At 34.7% G+C, this 21,877-nt stretch overlaps 1 protein-coding gene and 1 long non-coding RNA gene across 3 annotated transcripts in view; one reads left to right on the top strand and one right to left on the bottom strand.

The window, feature by feature from the left end:
* Window positions 1-21,877, bottom strand: part of angpt4 (angiopoietin 4) — a 259,011-nt gene that overhangs the window by 33,718 nt on the left and 203,416 nt on the right. For both annotated transcript variants that reach the window (XR_012408236.1, XM_005166270.6), the window contains 2 exons: window positions 12,074-12,223; window positions 9,643-9,764 (listed from right to left, as the gene is read on the bottom strand). Coding sequence is in view for 1 of the 2 variants with exons in the window: in XM_005166270.6 (XP_005166327.2) it covers window positions 9,643-9,764; window positions 12,074-12,223 (272 nt within the window). In the remaining variant the exon portion in view is untranslated. The remainder of the gene's footprint in view (window positions 1-9,642; window positions 9,765-12,073; window positions 12,224-21,877) is intronic.
* Window positions 17,639-21,877, top strand: part of LOC141386367 (uncharacterized) — a 6,154-nt gene continuing 1,915 nt past the window's right edge. Inside the window, exons 1-3 of the long non-coding RNA XR_012408238.1 lie at window positions 17,639-17,789; window positions 20,528-20,596; window positions 20,843-21,877. The exon at window positions 20,843-21,877 is cut by the window's right edge and continues 1,915 nt beyond it. This is a non-coding gene — a long non-coding RNA (uncharacterized lncRNA). The remainder of the gene's footprint in view (window positions 17,790-20,527; window positions 20,597-20,842) is intronic.

The following is a 21,877-nucleotide window of genomic DNA, read 5'->3' as shown; positions in this document are numbered from 1 at the left end:
TAACACAGGTGTTAATGTAGGAATGCACAGATCTATGTGAATGAATAAATGAAGCATTCGACTACTTTAGTAACTGTTTGTGCACATTTAAGAGAAAATTAGTTGTGTTTAAAATAAAACACGCAGGACAGAGCAAAAAAACAAAACAAAAAAAAGAAGCACTTTTTCGACGGTCCCTTACTGAGAGCTCTACTCCGCGCGAGCTCTCCCGGCTAAACGCATATCTTCAGCTAAACGGAGCAGTGGTTGTAATGTCGAGCGGAAAAAAAAAGAAAAAGACAGCTGTGAAACATAACCAGCTTTGTCTTTTTGTAGGAAACACACTTTAGATCTTTTTAGGCTAAGAGGTTTTTGAGTTATTGTCATCTATCACTGAATGTGTCAGGAATATCAAAAACAAACCCAACTTATCCGCGCTCATTTTGTGGCGCCCCCTGGATGTACAGCGCCCTTAGCATTTGCCTATACTGCCACGGGCCGGCCCTGAATATAAGCATCATATCACAGTATTGTAGGTATTTTGTATGTTTGCCAGCTACTGTCTAGCGGTTTGCTCTGTCACCTGATATAAGTCTGCTGAACTTTGGACATTGGGAAATGGAGAAAGTATTTCCATCAGCACGTAGCATGTATGGTTGGTGATATAGTGTATGGATCAGAGGAGATAGCACTGAATCAGTCACATCTGTTGTCAAAACAATTTACAGCCACACAACAATGAGTTTCAGAGGAATCCTGCCGACTTCAATCTGCGTGTGATTTAGTGAGCGAGTGTGTGGGTGCTGAAAAATAACACCACCCGAGGGTTTGAGGCCCGAAATAACTGGAAAGCAAATCAAAACTCCACCGAGCCGTGTAACTGAATGCTTGTGTTGTTAAATTACAGTAGATAGTCATTAAATATGGGTGGCTCATGATGCTTGTGTTTATGAAGTGCTCATGATGGATTATAGAAACGTTTTTCGCACAAATTGATTGGCAAAGACTGCTGAAATCTTATGCTACAGTTTGCAATGTGTACACAATGCCTGTTTGCTGCTATAGAAACACTTCAAATAAGGTTGTATTAACTATTGTATTTACTAACAAAAACAAACAATGATTAAAACATTTATAAAATTAACAGTAACATTTATTTAATTAGAAATTCTAGTTTATCTTCAAGAGTTAAAAGAACACTGCCAGTTAGGAGATGTTTCAGCAGCTTAATTGGAGTTCATCTGTGGTAAATTCACTTGATTGGACATGATTTGAAAAGGCATACACCTGTCTATATAAGGTCCCAGGGTTGACAGTGCATGTCAAAGCACAAACCAAGCATGAAGACAAAGGAATTGTCTGTAGACCTCAGAGACAGGATAGTCTTGAGGCACAAGGCTGGGGAAGGTTACAGAAAAATTTCTGCTGCTCTGAAAGTTTCAATGAGCACAGCGGCCTCCATCATCCATAAGTGGAAGATGTTTGAAACCACCAGGACTCTTCCTAAAGCTGGCTGGCCATCTGAGCTGAGTGATCGGGGAGAAGGACCTTAGTCAGAGAGGTGATCAATAACCCGATGGTCTCTCTGTCTGAGCTCCAGCGTTCTTCTGTGGAGAGAGGACAACAGAAGGACAACCATCTCTGCAGCAATCCACCAATCAGGCCTGTATGGTAGAATGGCCAGACGGAAGCCACTCCCCGCCAGGACATTGCCAAAAAGCATCCAAAGGACTCTCAGACCATAAGAAACTAAATTCTCTGGTCTGATGAGACTAAAATTTAACTCTTTAGAGTGAATGCCGGTGTTATGTTTAAAGAAAACCAGGCACCACTCATCACCAGGCTAATATCATCCCTACAGTGAAGCATGATGGTGGCGGCATATTAAAAAAGATTTGAGGCTGTAATTGCTGCCAAAGGTGCATCAACAAAGTTTTAAGCAATAATTTTGTACATGGGATTTTTCATGTTTTTTATTTAGAATAAATTTGCAACAATTTAAAAAAATATTTTTTCTTATTGTCATTTTGGGGTATTGTGTGTAGAATTTTGAGGAAATCAATTAATTTAATTCGTTTTGGAATAAGGCTATATAACATAAAAATGTGGGGGAAAAAAACCGCTATGAATACTTTCTGGATGCACTGTATGGTTGACCAGGAGCTGCAGAATTGTATTTATTTACTGTATTTATACAGAATTTATCTGATTTATGTAAAAAAAGATTCCTACTAGAGCTGCATGATTCTGGCTAAATTTTTTTTTTTTTTTTGCCTAAAATAAAGATCACGATTTTCTCACGATTTGGTAGATGTAAAATAAAGGTTAATATGAGTGGGCTATTATTATTGTTATTCTCAAACATATCTTAAAACAGCAATAGGCTTTGTGTAGCTGTACTGTTGGTTAAAATGCTAAATTTTGTACAGACTTGGAATGGTGGACTTAAACAGACTTTAGATTTGTCCTGGTCATTAATGCTGATGATAATTCTGATGTTGAATTATTGTGTTTGAGACATATGCTAACAATCTGTCATTTTCTGCCTAAAATCTGTCACTGATGTGATTTTCGTGAATACAGAAGACTGGCTGGGTATTTTTGCATTTCGGCAGGTTTTGGATACTTTTTGGGCTGGAATCAGTCAGCTACATCTGGCAACACTGTGTGCGCTTTCAGTTTCATTTTCACAGCTAAGAGCAGTTCACTTCTGCGCGGCTCCCAAACAATCACTCTGTGCCACAAACTGAATGTCATTTACAACTTTATTACCTGTTATTACCTGTTACAACTTTATTAGCCTATGCAGATTCTGTTCACTTAAGTAGACTTCATTCAGTGGCACGCGCACCTGCCATCTCTGTGGTAACAGCTGACGGTCAGCTCACGTCACGTGTGATTTTACAGTCGCAAATACATTATTACATGAAGACAGAAATTACATTTTTTGGGGTGAATTATATCTTATAAATACAGCATGTTACTCTTTCAACACCATTTAGAAGTGTCCACGTTGCTGAACAACGTATGTAAATAAATGTGAAGACCATTGCTTCTATCCTGAACTTGAAAATATGATTGACAGAATTGTAGAAATGCTGGATTGAGATCGTCTAGGGCAGTGGTCCCCAACCTTTTTCTAACTGCGGAACGGTCAACGCTTGACCATTTTAATGCGGACCGAGGGGGTTGAAATAATAATAATAATAAACGTGAATCCACTGTGTACTCATATGGAACTTTATTAGCACATTGCTCCAACATTACAATGCTATTATAACATTAGGAAGTAATAACTTTATTAACACATTGCTCAAACAATATAACATATAAAACATCAAAAACTGTCCATAACGCTAAATCAATGGGAGCCCTGAGCTTGTTTCTTTGCAACGAGATGGTCCCATCTGGGGATAATGGCAGATAAAAGCCCCTTTTAACATACAGACCTTTCCGGAAAATGTCATCTTAATGCCAACCGTGTAAATAATTATTAATAAGATGCTTATGATAAGCCGTTGTTTATCTTCAAGACTTTTCCAAACAGCCCGTGAGCGCCTGCACACACACATATCATGCAAGTCCAGTATGCCTCTGTTCACGCACCGTCCCCACGAATCCAGGTTGGCTTTAAATGCAGCTACTTTATCGGCCAATTTAAAGATAATTAATTCTTGTGCGGCCCGGTACTGATTAACCCACAGACCGGTCCGCGGCCCGGGGGTTGGGGACCACTGGTCTAGGGGGTCGAATCGAGATCGCAATCTTTTTACGATTAATTGTGCAGCTCTAATTCCTACTTAGAATTGTTGTGTTGTTTCTAGTCTAAATATCTACATTTCAAAGCAAAAACAAGATTATTTTACTCGCCTCACTGGCAGATAGTGTTGTTTGAAGTAAGTAAAAACTTGAAGGGCTCTATTTTGACGGTCCATGCGCAGAGCGCAAAACGCAGGGCACAAACACTTTCAGGGTGTGTCAGAATGCATTTTTGCTAACTTAAGGACGGGAAAATCCGCTTTGCGCCATGGCGCATGGTCTAAAAGTGTTGAGTTTATTTTCTTAATGAGTTATAGGTGTGTTTTGAGAATAAACCAATCAGAGTCTCATCTCCCATTACCTTTAAGAGCCAGCTGCATCACGCCATAAGTGCATTGCTATTAACATGACGTAAAGTAAGTTCACTTTCACTTTTGCTCTCATGGATAGGGAAACCTTTACGCACAGACATCAACTAGCCTATAAATAATTATTTATATTTTCAAAACTATTTCTAAATTCAGTTCTAATTTCCAGCAAACGAATAAATGATTAATAATAACAAAGTGTGGTCAAAATACTGAGTTATTTCCAAATACACCTGCTATGCCCCATATGGTCTAAAACCTGACAGGTGGAAACATCTAAGCTTGTTTTTAATAAAGCAAATATAAATATGGATATAATAAATAATACTGCTAATAATAATAACATTATACAAAAGCAAATTAAATGAACTGAAAAAACCTCCCGAGATGAAGAAAGTATGAAGGCAGTGGTTTTTAAATTCATGTAGGCTATTAATTAATGTGTTTTGTAATATTTTAATCATTTATATTTATATCCTGTATATATCCTTATTATATTTATCTTTAAGATATTATATCTTTTTCATATGTAAAGATATTTGCGTATTGCTCTACATCTTGTGTGTAGTGTGTAAGCCAGGCGCACTTTGAGCCAGACAATAGACCGACTTTGTTCTGGTCTAAAGAACAGACTATTTACAGTTTCTCAAAATAGCAACACGCCGAAACACGCCTGCTTTTTTTAGACCAGAACGCCTATGGGTGCACATTTGAGCGCAAATGCATTTGCTATTTAAACAGTGTGGTGCAACACCTCAAAATGACCCTTGCGCCAAGCTTAAAGTAGCAAAAGACTATTGCGCCGCGCCTTGCGCCACATTGCGCCGGGTGTATGATAGGGCCCGAAAAGGAAAGAAAAGTTGAAAACAAAACTATATTTTTACTTGAGCTAAGAATAGTTTGATATTTGGACTAGAAATGAGACAAAGCAAAGTAAAAAAAGCATTTTTTGCACTGATTGTTTTAGTTTCAGTACCTGAACACTGTTAGACTCCACAGAAAACCATCAAATCACGCTACTCAAGTTATCTGATCATTAACACAATGTTTATCGCAGGAAAATAAAATACAGCAATGTCAGATTTTTCTAATATCATGCAGCCCTAGTTCAAAGCATCATTTTTTTTAGTGGATGAATCTGACCTCAGCTAAACCCGCATCAATTTTGTGAGCAATTATCAGCACTTTCTCCTGCACAGTTGTAAGTCTCCTTGGAAACAAGACAAACTCTCGGTTCTCACTCAATGTGAAAATATTAAAAAGCTCTGGCCGCTCTGTAATGCAGCGGTCCTTTATAATTACATCTGATGCCCCCATGCAGCTACCAAAACATCGCTCGCAACACAGTTCAATTGGTCGTCAAAGTTGAATGACAACAAGCATTATCTGTTTAATCTAGCGAGAGCCCGGTACAAAGCTTTCTGGGAAAACCCTTTGTTCGCTGTGAAAGTGTGCAAAGGAAACTTGCCTAGGGTCTGCTTTGTGCGCTGTGCTTACTCCGCAGTTATTAAACATTACAAACAATCAATTAAGTGGCTGATTATTTCCTTTTACAAAGCCTTTTGCCCCTGCTGTGCTCTCGGAGCTGGCCGAGTATGGGAAAACATCGCTTTGAGAACAACAAGAGAGACTAAAATTACAGTTGCAGACGCGATGTGACCCTTAAAAATGACTTGCGCTGGAATATCTTATTGCTTGTTTGGAGTTTGAATGGATTTCAATTAGTTTCATTTCTGATGCATCTATACCCTGGCTATATATTGTGTAGTTCTGAGTGTGTTGCAGGTGAGTGGGCTTGACAAACCACCTGTAGGTTACACTCTTTCCTCTCTATGCACCAGGCACATTTACATTACATTGAGTCATTTACTAGAAGCTTCTGTCCAAAGTGACTTACAATTGAAGATGCATTTCGTCAAAAAGAGGCAATACAAATAAGCGCTAGCTATACAAAGAAACTGTTTGTGCTCAGAAAAATATATGCTAGAGTAAGGAGGTGAGGTGTTTTTTTAGCCAACTCACCTTGTAAAGCTCACTTAAGTGAATATAAATGCAATGTTAATGCAATTGTTAGAAATAATAATAATAATAATAATAATAATAATAATAATAATAATAATAATAATAATAATAATAATAATAATAATAATGGGCGAAGCAGTGGCGCAGTAGGTAGTGTTGTCGCCTCACAGCAAGAAGGTCGCTGGGTTGCTGGTTCGAGCCTCGGCTCAGTTGGCATTTCTGTGTGGAGTTTGCATGTTCTCCCTGCCTTCGCGTGGGTTTCTTCCAGGTGCTCCAGTTTCCCCCACAGTCCAAAGACATGCGGTACATGTGAATTGGGTAGGCTAAATTGTCCGTAGTGTATGAGTGTGTGTGTGAATGTGTGTGTGGATGTTTCCCAGAGATGGGTTGTGGCTGGAAGGGCATCCACTGTGTATAAACTTGCTGGATAAATTGGCGGTTCATTCCGCTGTGGCGACCCCGGATTAATAAAGGGACTAAGCCGACAAGAAAATGAATGAATGAATAATAATAATAATAATAAAAATAAAAATAATAATTCCGGTCCCACTTTATATTAAGTGTCCTTAACTACTATGTACTTACATCAAAAAATAATTACAATGTACTTACTGTGTTTATAATGTATTTGAGAACACTTGTGGTGCTTTTGAGTTGGGATAGAGGTTGGGTTATGGACAGGTTTAAGGTGTAAGGGATGGTCAACAGTGTATTTACAAATCTAATTACAAAAGTTAATTACAGATTAATTACATACAGTACATGCATTTAATCAAGCATAAGTACACAGTAAATACATGTATTTACACAATAAGTACATTATAACAAACTATTAATTCATATGTAAGTACATATTAGTTAAGGCCACTTAATATAAAGTGGGACCATAATTCCTCACATTTATATAGCAATTTTCTGGGCACTCGAAGCACTTTACACATTTTTAAATGTCTCCTTATCTGCCTGAATAACACAACGGCAGCCATATTGTGCCACCGCACATCACACACAAGCTTATTAGTGGAGAGGAGACAGAGTGGTGAAGCCAATTATTATATAGGGATGGTTCAGACAGAGGCCAGTGGGCCAGGATGCCGGGGTTAAACCTCTACTCTTTTTCAAAGGACATTCTGGGATTTTTAACGGGACCTTGGTTTAACATCTCATCTAAATGCATCTCATCTGATAGACGGTGCTCACTGAGCAGTATAGAGTCGCCATCAATATACTGGGGCATTAGAAACCACACAGACTGCAGGTTGAGCTCCCCTTGCTGGCCTCACTAACACCCCTTCCAGCCGCAACCTAGCTTTCCCATGTGGTCTGAATGGATGCAGCACTGCCTAGCTTTAATGGGTGACCATGTGAGGGTCGCAGAGAGCTAGCTGCCAGCAAGAAAGTATCTGAGGCAAATGTGCAAAACTGGTGCAAGTTGGTTAAAGCATCAGACAGGTGAAAGAGTGTGTTTTCTACAGGTGGTTTGTCAAGCCCACTCACCCGTGTGAGGCACACTCGGAATTGCATAACATTTTGAGATTGTCGTGTGGTGTGGCGGGGGAGAGAAGAATCCTGCGTTTGTTCACATGGATTCAAGTGATTACAGAAGAGATGGGTTTATTTTTACACTACGGACAATTTAGCTTACCCAATTCAACAATTGCGCATATTTTTGGACTTGGACAAAACCGGAGCACACAGAGGAAATCCAAGCGGACACGAGGAGAACGTGCAAAACTGCACGCAGAAATGCTAACTGGCCCAGCCGGGGTTTGAACCAGCGACCTCCTTGCAGTGAGGCGTATGTGCTACTCACTGCTCCACCATGCTGCCCCTACATATTTTGTCTTATTTTATTGTCTGTGTTTTTAACCCTTATATGATTGCTATTAGGGGTGTAACGATTTATCGTTGTATGATTTATTGCGATGCAAAAATGTCTCAATATGCATCGTGGCGTTATTACGATTTGATTACGATATGACGTCCGTTTTCTCTTATTAGTTGAGCTGTTTGCACGTGAGCTACATTCCACCTGCTGTCGCACGTGAGTTTAGATTGCCGCAGCAGTAATGTTAGCAGACCAAGATGAGTGGAGTTGAAATAGAGGATGGCCCATCCTCTCAAAATCAGACGTCTGGCAACATTTCGGTTGTACAGTCATTGCTTTAGACTCGTCCGCTTTTTGACACGCATACTGGGTCAAACATCCTAAGGTTTAAAGTCTTCACAGTGATTTACATACTTTGCACAGCGACATGGATACCTTCTAATGCTGTTAAAAGAGTCACATACTGTATTTATAAGGTACAATTCACCCTAAAATATCATTCTGTCGTCATATAAAGTTCCCGCCACAAAATCCCACATGACGTGAGCTGACCGTGAGCTGTTACTACAGAGGGCGGACTGATAGACGCGCACGTATGGCAAGCCGTTTTAGCATTTAAACCTTTGTTCTGACTATCCATAAATATATTTAGAGATATCTCTAATTATATTTTGACTAGTCATAATTATAATTCGACTAGTCAGAAGGACAATTAGAGATATCTGCAATTACAATTGTACAAGTACGAAATCAGATTGGAGATATCTGCAAATATGACTAGTCATATTCCTCCATTGACTTCCATTGAAAAATATTTGCAGATATCTCTAAATGAGTTTTGACTAGTCACAATTGTAATTAGAGATATCTCTAAATGAATTTAATTAAATATGAATTAAATACCTGGAAATGTGGATTTTTTTTTGTACACACAAAAAACGCAAGTGACCAAGCAAAGCCTTAAGCTCTTACTGTTAAATTTAATTGAATAGAAAGCTTATTTTTTTTGCACCTTTACTTAAATTGTTTCTTAATTTTGTCTCTGTCATTTCAATAATATTTTTAAGAAGTTTTTAAATTGTTTTATTTTCCAGAGACAGTCCTGTTTAATTTATTTTCTAAAAGAAGGTTTAGTTTAACAAGTTGAAACAAAAGAAATACATAAAAAATAGTTTACTTGGTAAAATTTGCATTTCAGTTTAATTTTCAATTTTTATTCCAAATATCGTGATACATATCGAATCGTGAACATTATATTGTGATACATCGTATCGTGAGCTGAGTGTATCGTTACACCCCTAATTGCTATTGATATTTTGAGGTTTTGAGCAGCTGTATAGGCATTTTACTGCATATTGTACTGTGTATGACTGTATGTGACAAATCAATTTTGAATTTGAATACTATAATAATGTCATTGGAAAAATAAAGGACCTTCTTGCTGTAAGGCGACAGACACAGTGCAGCCCATATATAATCTATGTAATTTAGGCGAACAATTAGATCTCCCTTGAGAACTTCACAAAAGTCCTGACCTGAATGCAGCTACCAGCATGTTACCATTCAGTTAGAACAAATCAGAGGTTAACAAACATATTCAATAATTTCTTGACTAATAACAGTGAAATAATAAATGGCTGCGAAATTAAAGAAATAAATGAAGAAATTCACTGAATAAAGGCTCACCTGTTCTTGTCACGAAGTTTAGAGATTTCTGAAAGCTGTGATATGAGCTCCTTCTCCAGTTTGTTTGTTGACAATGAATTCTCTAATAACTGGATCGCAATTCTTGATGTCTGATTCATAACCTTCAAAAAACAAAACAACAAGAAAATGAGCATTGAAATTGTCATCATGTACTATATGGTCTCTGTTTTTGCTATCTTGTTTTGATTTCTTATTCTATTTACAAAAATGATTTTTTATACACAGATATTACATCAAAGTCAACTATGTGTTTAAATATATATATTTTTAAATTGGATATAAACTTAGATATTTTTTAAGCAATAAAATTTGAATAAAAAAATGTGAAATAATGTTCCAACATTATTCAGTATTTATGTAAAAATAGATCCATATTTTGTCATGCACGTATTAACATATATACAGTAAAAGAATAAGTGATCACACTAAATTTAATTTAATTATTAATTAATTAATTAATTTTTATAATGATTGTTTTCTGCACTTTTTCTTTTTTTAATATTATTTTTGCTTTTGGTTAATTTTTTTTATTTCATTCTACAAAATTTGGATTTGATTTACAGTGACTATTTATTTATTTTTTATTTTATTCATTTTTATAGATTTTTTATTTTATTTTATCGTTTTTTTCTTTATCTTTTTCTTTATTTTTATGTATTTTTTACATTATTTAATTATTTATTATTATTAATTTTTAATTGTATTTTTTTACTTCATTTTATTATTTTTTTAATTTATTTAATTTATTATTATTATTAATTTTTATTTTATTTATTTTTTACTTTATTTTTATGTATTTTGTACATAATTTAATTATTTATTATTATTAATTTTTAATTGTATTTTTTTACTTTATTTTATTTAGTTTTTTACTTTATTTAATTTATTATTATTATTTATTTCTATTTTATTTTATTTTTTACTTTATTGTATTTAGTTTTTTACTTTATGTTATTTTTTTATTTTTTACTTATTTTTTATTTTATTTTTAAATATTATTTTTTACTTTATTTTATTTAGTTTTTTACTTTTTATTTTATTAATATTTTTTTTGTTTTTATTTTATTTTTATTTTATTCCATCCCACTTGCTGAAGATTTAGATTTGATTTATAGTGACTATTTTTTACTTTATTTCATTTAGTTTTTTACTTTATTAAATTTTTTTTAACTTTATTTTTTATTATTATTATTATTTTATTCATTTTTACATTATTTTATTTTGTTTTTTACTTTATTTTTGTTTTTACTTTATTTCATTTTTATTATTACTATTACTATTTTTACTTTATTTTTTATTTATTTTTTTAACCTTATTTTTATTTCTATTATTATTATTTATTTATTTATTTTATTTTATTACACTTTTAAAAAAAATGGTTTTGATTTATTTATTGACAAAATACTGTATAAAGATTTAAATGTGTAACTAATGTGTATTTTGGTTCTGTGCTGACAAGTATTTGGTGACAGAGAAATTTCAGAATACTACAAATATTTATTTAAAAATCTATATATTACACTTGTTTTAGTCCCGGGATGTCAGTGTAATCTCAAACCTTCAAACCCCAGTGATGTTTCTAAAAATGCAACCTTTTCCTGTGATGACAAAGTTGAATTTTTTATCCCCCATTACTCCAGTCTTCAGTGTCACGTTATCCTTTAAAAAAACATCATTTTAGGATTCTTTGCAATCATTTGAAAACGAAGCCTTTGTAAATGTTATTGCTGTCATGTTTAATTAATCGAATGTACAGTATATTTGCTCACTGAAAGTACAGTTTCACTTATACAGTTTTATGAATTATTATGTATTTATTTATGTATTTATGAGTAAATGTATGCATCTGCACTGAATGGTTTTAACAACACTAATGAAGTATGTACGGTTGAAGTCAAAATTATTAGTCCTGTGATTTTTTTTTTTTTCAAATATTTACCAAATGATGTTTAACAGAGCAAGGAATTTTTCACAGTATTTCCTATAATATTTTTTCTTCTGGAGAAAGTCTTATTTGTTTTATTTTGGCTAGAATAAAAGAAGTTAAAATTTTTTATAAAACTATTTTAAGGACAATATTATTAGCCCCCTTAAGTTAGATTATTTTTTTCAATAGTTTACAGAACAAACCACCGTTATACAATAACTTGCCTAATTACCCTAACCTATAGTTAACCTAATTAAGCCTTTAAATGTCACTTTAGGCTGAATACTAGTATGTCAAAAAAAATCTAGTGATATATTATTAACTGTCATCATGGCAAAGAAAACAGCTATTAAAAACTAGTTATTAAAACTATTATGTTTAGAGCAACAGTTTTCTCTGTTGGGGAATGAAATATACAGGGATGTTAATAATTCAGGAGGGCTAATAATTCTGACTTTAACTGTAGATGTGTAATGTGATCACCTTGGCTTCGACCACATTGAGTTTCCTGGATTGCTCTGCCGTCTGAGAGAGCAAGTTGGTGCCGATTTCCAGCATGGTGGCCGTCTGGTTATGAACGGCATCGGCCTGAATGTGCACCATCCCTGTCTTCTGCTCGATGTAGTTTTCTAACTGTTGAGCAAAGGAAACAGAATTGATTTATTTATTTTTTATTTCAAGTGTTCATACTTAATTATTGCTTGATACTAATTGCCGGTTTGGTATACTGTCCTGGGATAGAACCCTGAGCTCGGAGATAATTGAGCCCAGGACTCCTGCTTGGTTATTTAGCATGAAAGGGGGTCTGAGATCGGGTTGGTCTCGAAAGCTGGTAAAGGAGAAAAAGGAAAAGATGGGGTGGATGGGGGAATTCTTTAAAAATGAAGATAAAGCAAGTACGAGGAAGTAAAGTGAAAATTGACTATTTATAGGCTTGGATTGATCTGATGATTGCAGATGAGAGACCAGCTGTGATCAAGCTCCTCTCGAAATTAGTTTATAAAACTTCACTTATTTAGTTAACAACTTTTTTGTTCTGATGTTTACACTGAAAATTATGAAGCATCAACAAGAATTGTGCTATAAAGTCAAATACTGTGCAGACTTTTCCATTCTCATATTCTTGTAATGAGAATTTATTAATTAATTATACACAATTATAGGGTTTGTCATTTTATAATTCAAAAGTGTTTTTATTAGCAGTGCAATGCTATTTTATATAAATATATTTTAATGATTTAACTTTAATTTGAGATAATTGTTTACGTTTAATTGAAGTTAATAATAATATAAGAATAATTATTTAAAAAATTAAATATAATTTAAATTTAACAAATAAAAAGTAATTTTTTAATAGGAAATACTATATAATAAAAATAAGTAAAGAATAATAAAATAAAATAAACAAACAAAATAAACAAATACTAAGTATTATATTAAATAGGAAAGAGTGACTAATAAATACAATTAAAAAATAAAATAAAAAATAATATATTTGATAGGGTGGATTGTATAGAAAAGAAATGATAAAAACAAATAAAAATTAAATTAAATTAAATAAATAAAAAGTTATTTATTTAACAGGGGATAGCATCTAATAAAAATACAAATGAATGAAGAAATGACAAAATAAAAATTTATGAATGAATTTAATAAACAAAACAAACAAATAAACAGTATTATATTTAATAAGGGAAATATCTAATAAATAAAAATGAAAAATAAATAATTTATATTTAATAGAAAAGTGTATAGAATAAAAATAATAAAAATTAAATTAAAATTAAACATAAAAGTATTACATTTCTTAGAGAATGATATCTACAAACAATAAAAGAAATCAAGAAATAATACAATAAAGTAAATAAAAAAATCATATTTAATATGGAAAAGTATTTGATAAATACAAATAAAAATAAAATAAAATGTTATTTATTCAAGGGTAATAAATTTAATAGGGAGGAGTATATAATAAAAAATATATATACATTTTTTTATAAATCTTATTTCCTATTAAATTACCTTTTATTTGTACAAGATTTATTAAAAATACAAATTAATAAAAATAATTTACAAACAAATAAAATGTGATACACACACACACACACACACACACACACACACACACACACACACACACACACAAATAACATACACAAATAAAAAAAAATTATATTTAATATGAAAAAGTATTTAATAAATACAAATAAAAAAATTAATAAAATAAAATTAAAGGTAATGTATTTAAGTGGAAAACGTATTAAAAAGAAATAATAAAATAAAATTAATCACAACAGTAAAATTACAATGTTTAGATATTATTTACAATATTTAGACACACTTTATTTTTCTCTTAGCTCTGAATAGATTAAAACTGCAGTTTACTGATTTACAAACCATCACTATGACAGTCTTGATGCATGTTGCATATTCACATTATAATGCACATTATAAGCAATTCAAACATGCAGTTAAAGCTTGCAGACAGAGTTCAATGCAGTGTTTGCAATTTGATAATCCCATTCTTAGTTATTGTTAAATTGACAAAAAAAAAAGAAAACAATCTCACAAATCAAGCAAATTAACAATCTGTCAAACACACAAACCAGTGCTGAATGTTTTCACACAAATTGGTACATGGCAAGTTTTGGGCATTTTTATAATGATTGTAGTCTAAGTTACAAGTCAATACGGTCCCCCAGGGGCCCCTTTAAAGTGTCCTCAATGCTCCCTTTTGTCAAGCACTTGACAGTGTCCCCCAAAAAGCTGGAACATTTATCAAACAGTCTTTTTTTTCCTCAGGCAAAGTGGGTTTTAATCCCCCAGGGAGAGAAACCGGTGCCAGGCGGTATAGTAAAGTGGTATAATAGTGACTCTTTTCGTCCCAGAAGACCTTGAGCCCTTCACAAATAAATATGGCATCACCACAACTGCATGGACCCTGAGAGACTGACTAATGAAGGATAACTTAATCACAATGGAAATAAACAGGGTAAACCCTAAGGGAAAGCCATGCACTTGATGTGGTCTGTCAGAACTTACGAAGACTCATTTTGAACTATTAGAAATATAGTGATATACAGTTGAAGCTAAAATATTAGCATTTTCTCCTAAATATTTCCCAAATTATTTTTACCAGAGCAAGGATTTTTTTACAGTTTGTCCTATAATATATTTTCTTCTGGAGAAAGTCTTGTTTGTTTTTATTATTTTTTTTACAACCATTTCAAGGTCAATATTATTAGCCCCCTTAAGCAATATATATTTTTCTGCAGAACAAACCACCATTATACAATGATTTGCCTAATTACTCTAATCTGCCTAATCAACCCAGGCTCATTATTGATGTGTACCCCTGCATACGTCCCAGGAGCTATGTTTTTGGAGTTTTTGTTTTCATGAATTCACCAGAGACTGCTGTGTAGGCTTTTTCAGATCTCAAATTTCCCTCCCGAGTGTCATTCACACCTGCTGTTCTTGCATAAGTTCACTAGAGGCCACTAACTTACTGACTGATTGACCGAAACGCCCACCCATCCCCTTCTCTAAACCCAACCAACAATGTTTACAAAAACACCGATTAACCAGCGTCCACTGCCTTCCTTAAACCCAACCGATAGTGTTTTCCAAAGCACCGATTGACCCGCGCCCACTGCCTTCCCTAAACCCAACCGATAATGTTTACCAAAGCACTGATTGACCAGTGCCCACTGCCTTCCTTAAAGGGCCATGAAACCCCCTCGTTTCAGCAGGGTGTTTTCACACCTCTACTTTGGAAAAAGTCAGAAAAGTGGGCGTGAAAATGAAAACGAAACTTAATGGCAGCAAACTATAAAACAACACTTCACGCTTGTTTTGCCAACACAACGTGGCGTCTCTGTGGCGTTAACATGGTGACGCTAATGAATATTAATGAAGTTGCACAATAGAGCGCGCTGATTGGTTTGACCCAAGCCTTACTCATGCATTAATGCATCACACTGTAAGACGTAATAAGACTCACTCTGGCACAGACGCCCAGTCTGCACGCTGGAATACACGCTATTATGTCATGACCGTGACGCAGCTTCAAAAATTCGTTTCAAACAGGAAGTACAAATTTGCTTGAAATAATGCAAAAACAACCAATTTACACTTTTTAGTGAAATATAGGTGTCCTAATAGTGTTTTTAGCTGTGTGGGACACATATACGACTGTCAACAGCTCAAAAAATGTGTTTTTGTGTTTCATGACCCTTTAAACCCAACCGATAGTGTTTTCCAAATCACTGATTGACCTGCTCCCACCACCTTCCCTAAATCCAACCAATAGTTTTTTTCAAAAGCACCGATTGACTAGCACCCACTGCCTTCCCTAAACCCAACCGATGGTGTTTTCAAAAGCACCAATTGATCATTGCCACCATTTTTCCTAAATCCAAACCGATAGTTTTTTCAAAAAGCACTGTTTGACCAGTACCCACCGTCTTCCCTAAACCCAACCGCCGGTGTTTTTAAAAACACTGATTGACCCACCCACCACCTTCCCTAAACCCAACCAATAGTTTTTTTCAAAAGCACCGATTGACTAGCACCCACTGCCTTCCCTAAACCCAACCGATGGTGTTTTCAAAAGCACCAATTGATCATTGCCACCATTTTCCCTAAATCCAAACCGATAGTTTTTTCAAAAAGCACTGTTTGACCAGTACCCACCGTCTTCCCTAAACCCAACCGGCAGTGTTTTTAAAAACACTGATTGACCCACCCACCACCTTCCCTAAACCCAACCAATAGTGTTTTCAAAAGCAATCCAGATAAAGAAAAGCCCTTATTTTGTTTTTACAACGTTTTCAGATCTACCACATTCTCACCCTGTTATTTACTTGTTTATTTACATTTTTTCAGTACATGGCGGCCACTGAGAAAACAAAAGCCATCATACCACCCCGTAGCGTTCATTTTAAAGACAAAATGCAGCCATTCGTACCTCTGGCTACATAATTCGCGCTCTCCAGAAATGTATACAGGGGTACGTTTTCACAATAAGCCTATAATGAAATATTTTGTACTGTCATCATCATGGCAAAGATAAAAGAAATCAGTTATAAGAAATGAGTTATTAAAACTATTTTGTTTAGAAATGTGTTGAAAAAAATTCTGTTTCCGTTAAACAGAAACTGTGGGAATACAAGGGGCTAATAATTCAGGAGGGCTAATAATTCTGACTGTATCCATATCGAGCATTTCCTACGCTGTGTTTATGATAGTCGTAATTAACGCATGATGGTTGGCTTGAAGTAATGAATTAACATAAACATAAAGGCAAAAGGTTGGGTTTTCTTGTGTTGTTGTTGACTCCCTGAAGACGCAGTGTTGGCCCTGACCGATTAATTGACCCGAGCTTCCTGCCTTGGATTAAAATCACAAAAGGAGACGAGTCCAGCTTGGGAACGCTGATCTGGATTCAGTTGGATCCAGCACTAACCAAAACCAGATGTTTGATCTCTTTTTGACTGGAGCTTCCTGAAATCTCTCCATATACAGAATGTAGTGTAAAAGGTCCATTCACGCTATAAAAAAAAGTTTTGTTTATTGTAAGCATGCACAGAATTATTGTATGCTAAAGGGTTTAAGACTTTTAGCTTAAAAAACTATTAATTAACAAATAACTAATTAACGTATTATTAGTTAGTAATGTAGTTGGGTTTATGTATTGTTTAGGGTTAGGGATATAGAATAAGATCATACTTAGTCCTAACAAACAGTTAAAATCTTATAGGCAGGCAATGAGCCAATAGTAAATAGTGGGAATTGTTACTTTAACTAAATTGCTACCAAATACGGTAATTATATTATGTTAAATTATTAACAAGACTAAAATTCAATTACAAATATCCCACCTTTTTGTCAATGACTATTTATTATCACTATAGTAAAACCATAGTAACATTTGTTGTTGTTGATAATTGCTCTAAATCTTGGATGGCCTGAGGGTGAGTAAATAGACAGTGAATGTCCATTTTTGGATAACCTGTTCCTTTAAAACCGAGCGAGATGTTTTCTGCTGAGTCATGCTGATCTGTGAGCAGTCAACACACAGACAATCCTTCACATGAACCACAGATGTTTATAACAGATCACTTCAGAAATATTGTGCTGACTTGTTTGCTTTGTACAGATTCATACAGATGACATCATTTTCACAGCATGTATTCCGGTAAGTGTTTGGTGATGGCCTCTCACAATGACAATGAATCATTGTTTTGTTTTAAAGCTAGTTACTATTTTGTCATTTAGCTGACAAAGTGATTTGCAGTACACTTACGGAGCCATAGGGTTAAGTGTTTTGCTCAAGGGAACATTAGTAAGAGTTTGTGATTCGACTCTTGTGGGGTTTAAGCCTATATCTTTTATGTTAACAGATTTTAAGCTGGTTGAATATATTATATAGGTTAAATGAGGGTTAATACTTTTTTTTTATATATACAAAGGCTGAAAACTGTAGTAAAGCAATTTTCAGTACATATTTAGTTCTACACCTTCACAACTTCCTTAATCCTTTGTGGCATAGATTCAACAAGCTAATGGAAATATTCCTGAGATTTAGGTCCATATTGACATGATAGCATCAGACATTTGCTGCAGATTTGTCAGATGCACATCCATGATGTGAATCTCCCCTTCCACCACATCTCAAAGGTGCTCTATTGGATTGAGTTCAGGTGACTCTGGAGGCCATTTGAGTACAGTGAACTCATTGTCATTAACACAATGCTCAATTGGTACTAATGGGCCCAAAGTGTGACAAGAAAATATCCCACACACTATTACACCACCACCACCACCACCAGCCTGAGCCATTGATTTAAGGCTGGATGGATCCATGCTTTCATGTTGTTGATGCCAAATTCTGACCCTACCATCCGAATGTTGCAGCAGAAATCGAGACTCAAATGTATATTATCATTTTCAAGTGTAAACTCAAAAGGTGGGGTGACAAAGACGCTAAATCTACTGTAAAACTGTACAGGTTTTTAAATAATTATTATATTTCCACCAAAACATTAAGCAATGTTACATTTTGATAAAATAATAATAAGATTCTTTCTGGAGCATCAAATCAGCATACTAAAATATATAATATAATTTTATTACTCTATTAATCAAAATTACTACTAAATTATTTGTGTTTGTTTCGTAACACCTAAATAAAATAATGCATTCAAAAGAAAAACAAATTTTTAAATAAATAATAAATAACAAAAATAATTGTCTTTATAGTGCGCTATTCTTAATAGCAAAGATTTGTTTAGAATATATAATAATCTTTAAAAAACAACTGCATGATGCAATTATAATTGTCCTCTTAAAATAAACCTTTTTAAAATGTATTTATTTTATCTATTAATTATTTAAATAAAATAGCAAATTCCATAGTGTTACGATAACCAGCGATCGCTCTCCGGAGATCGCTGGTTCCCATTATAACCAGGGACTACACTTCTGCCTTCTTCTGGACTACATATGCATTCATGCACTTCTCCCAGACACTCACGCCTACTCACTCATCTAGACTGATTACACTCGCATCAACTGAGGACGTTCAGAGACTGATTAGACACCCTTCATAAGCCACTCATTCACCCATCCAGTTTGCCGAGTCTTGTTCGCTTCTAGTGACATTACAATGCGTTTCCCCTTGTCTTGTTTTCTCCGTGTTTAGACCCTAGTCTTGTATACCCTTGTTATCCTGTTTAGCCGCCTACCTTCTGACCTTCTGCCTGTTTACTGACTACGATTCTGGACTGCCCACATATACCTATTCACACCTGATTTGACCATTGCTTGCTTGACGTTGAATAAACCTGCGTATTGGATCTTACCTCCAGTTGTGTGTGTCACCCCCGGCGTTACACAGGTTTTTTTTCCCTAGTGTTACAGTAGTTCCATGAATTCATGTATAACTGATTGTAATTACTATAGTAAGTACATACAATGTGTGTTAACAAAGACATCTTAAAATAAAGTGTTACCAAAATGTGATTTACAGTATATTTATAAATAAATATTGAATAAATAATAAATGATAAATCCCTAATATCTGTTTTGTACACAATATTCCTTATAATCTCTATTCAACATCAAAATGAGAGAAACGTTACACTAATGTCAACATGAAATCCAAATACACCCTCTCTGTTTACTTTTTAAAAACCTGTTCCTGCTGTTATTGCGTAAGATTCATCAGTGTGCGTTTGTTTTAAGGAAAAAGATTTGTTTGTCTTTATAATCTTTCATCAAAATGCAATAACTTGCTCTGCCTCTGAAATAACTTTCTTTTTCGGGTGACGTCAAAGTCCTGGCACCACTTTTCCTGATGCAATTCATTCCTAATGGATAAAATAAAGAGTAATGTTTTATTTTAAGCAGGGTGTTAACTACTGGTAGTTTACCTGCCTATTATTAAGATATTAATAATATAATAATGTTTATTCAATTTAAATCAATTCATGTTTATTAGTATTGCGCTTTACACAATAATTATTGTTCCTAAGCAGCTTTACAAAAGGTGCACATTATTGCATTACAATCAAATTAAGTTATAATCAAATATACACTTGCTGGCCACTTTATTAGGTACACCTTACTATTAGCAGGTTTCTCTTCCTTTTCCTTTCAGAACTGCCTTAATCCTCAGTGTCGTAGATTCAACAAGGTACTGGGAATATTCCTCAGAGATTTGGGTCCATATTGACATAATAGCATCACATAGGTGTTGCAGATTTTTCGGCTGCACATCCATGATACGAGTCTCCTGTTCCACCACATCCCAAAGGTGCTCTATTGTATTGAGATCTGGTGACTTGGGAGGCCATTTGTGTACAGTGAACTCATTGTCATGTTAAAAAAACAGTCAAAATTATTCACGCTCTGACAAGGTGCATTATCCTACAGGAAGTAGCCATCAGAAGATGGGTACACTGTGGTCATAAAGAGATGGACATGGTCAGCAACAATACTCAGGTAGGCTGTGGCGTTTGCACGTTTCTCAATTGGTACTAATGAGGCCAAAGTGTGCCAAGAAAACCTCCCTCCTCAGTTTCCCGTTCTTAGCTGACAGGAGTGGCACCCAGTATGGTCTTCTGCTTCTGTAACCCATCTGCCGCAAGGTTGGACTTGTCATATGTTCAGAAATGCACTTCTCCAGACCTCTGTTATAGAGAGTGGTGAGTTATATGAGCTGCTCACTGGATATTTTCTCTTTTTCAGACCATTCTCTGTAAACCCTAGAGATGGTGTGCATGACAGTGCCAGCAGACCAGCAGTTTCAGAAATACTCAGACCAGCTCGTCTGAAAAAAGAACTTATTGGAAGAGGTGAAATGCAGGATCACATGATTGACCTTCTCATCAATGCAGTAGCAAAGCAAGCTGGAAGGAAAACGTCTGCATCTCCTCAAATCTGATATAATCTACAATAATCCAAACTGTGTCCCTGGGGTCTTCTGCCATCTCTGTCCCCTTTATCTGACATCAACAACAACTCTCCTAACCTACTAAACAACTTCTGATTCTGGCTCGGCATAACGTTTAGTTTTTAATATGCTCCTCTTTCTGGTCCTGCAGGAGTATTTCTAGACACACTTTGCAAAGCCTCCCAGGACGTGTGCTGCTGAATTTGTTTATGGCTGGCTGGTGGGATGAAGCGGATTATTGAAAAGGTTTCTCGAGGCTACAGTAAGGTATTGCTTTCCTAACAATGATTATTGAGCATGACAGACAGGAGGATTCTCGAATCTCTTTCTAAACACAGAGCGGAAACGCGCTAAGGAAAATGTTTAGTTAAAACTAATAGACCGTGCAATTTTGTTAAAGTTTTATGCTCAGAAAATACAGCAGACATGCTCAGAAGCCAAAATAAGGTTTAAGAGACTGTATTATACTATATTAAAAGGTCATTTACATTTATTGAGTGTACTTAATATGATTTAAAACAGCTCTCTGGAAGACTTGATTTTGACATATTGAGGAAATAAGTATTGAACATGTCACCATTTTTCTCAGAAAACATATTTCTAAAGGTGCGGCTCGCTTGAAATTTTCCCCGGATGTTAGTAACAACCAAAGAAATCCATATAAACAAACAAAACTAAAGTAATTAGTTTACAAATTTAGTTATGTGCAAAAAATAGAAATGATGCAGAGGGAAAAGTATCGAACACAAAGTAGCAAAGAAAAGAATGAGTAAAAAAGCATGGAAAGCCCAGACAGCAGCTGAAATCTCTGAGTGGTTCTTCAGCAACCC

This window comes from Danio rerio, chromosome 6 (assembly GCF_049306965.1).
Source record: "Danio rerio strain Tuebingen ecotype United States chromosome 6, GRCz12tu, whole genome shotgun sequence".
Classification (NCBI taxonomy): Eukaryota; Metazoa; Chordata; class Actinopteri; order Cypriniformes; family Danionidae; genus Danio; species Danio rerio.
The sequence above is the reverse complement of the archived record's forward strand: the minus strand, read 5'-3'. Positions and strand labels throughout refer to the sequence as shown.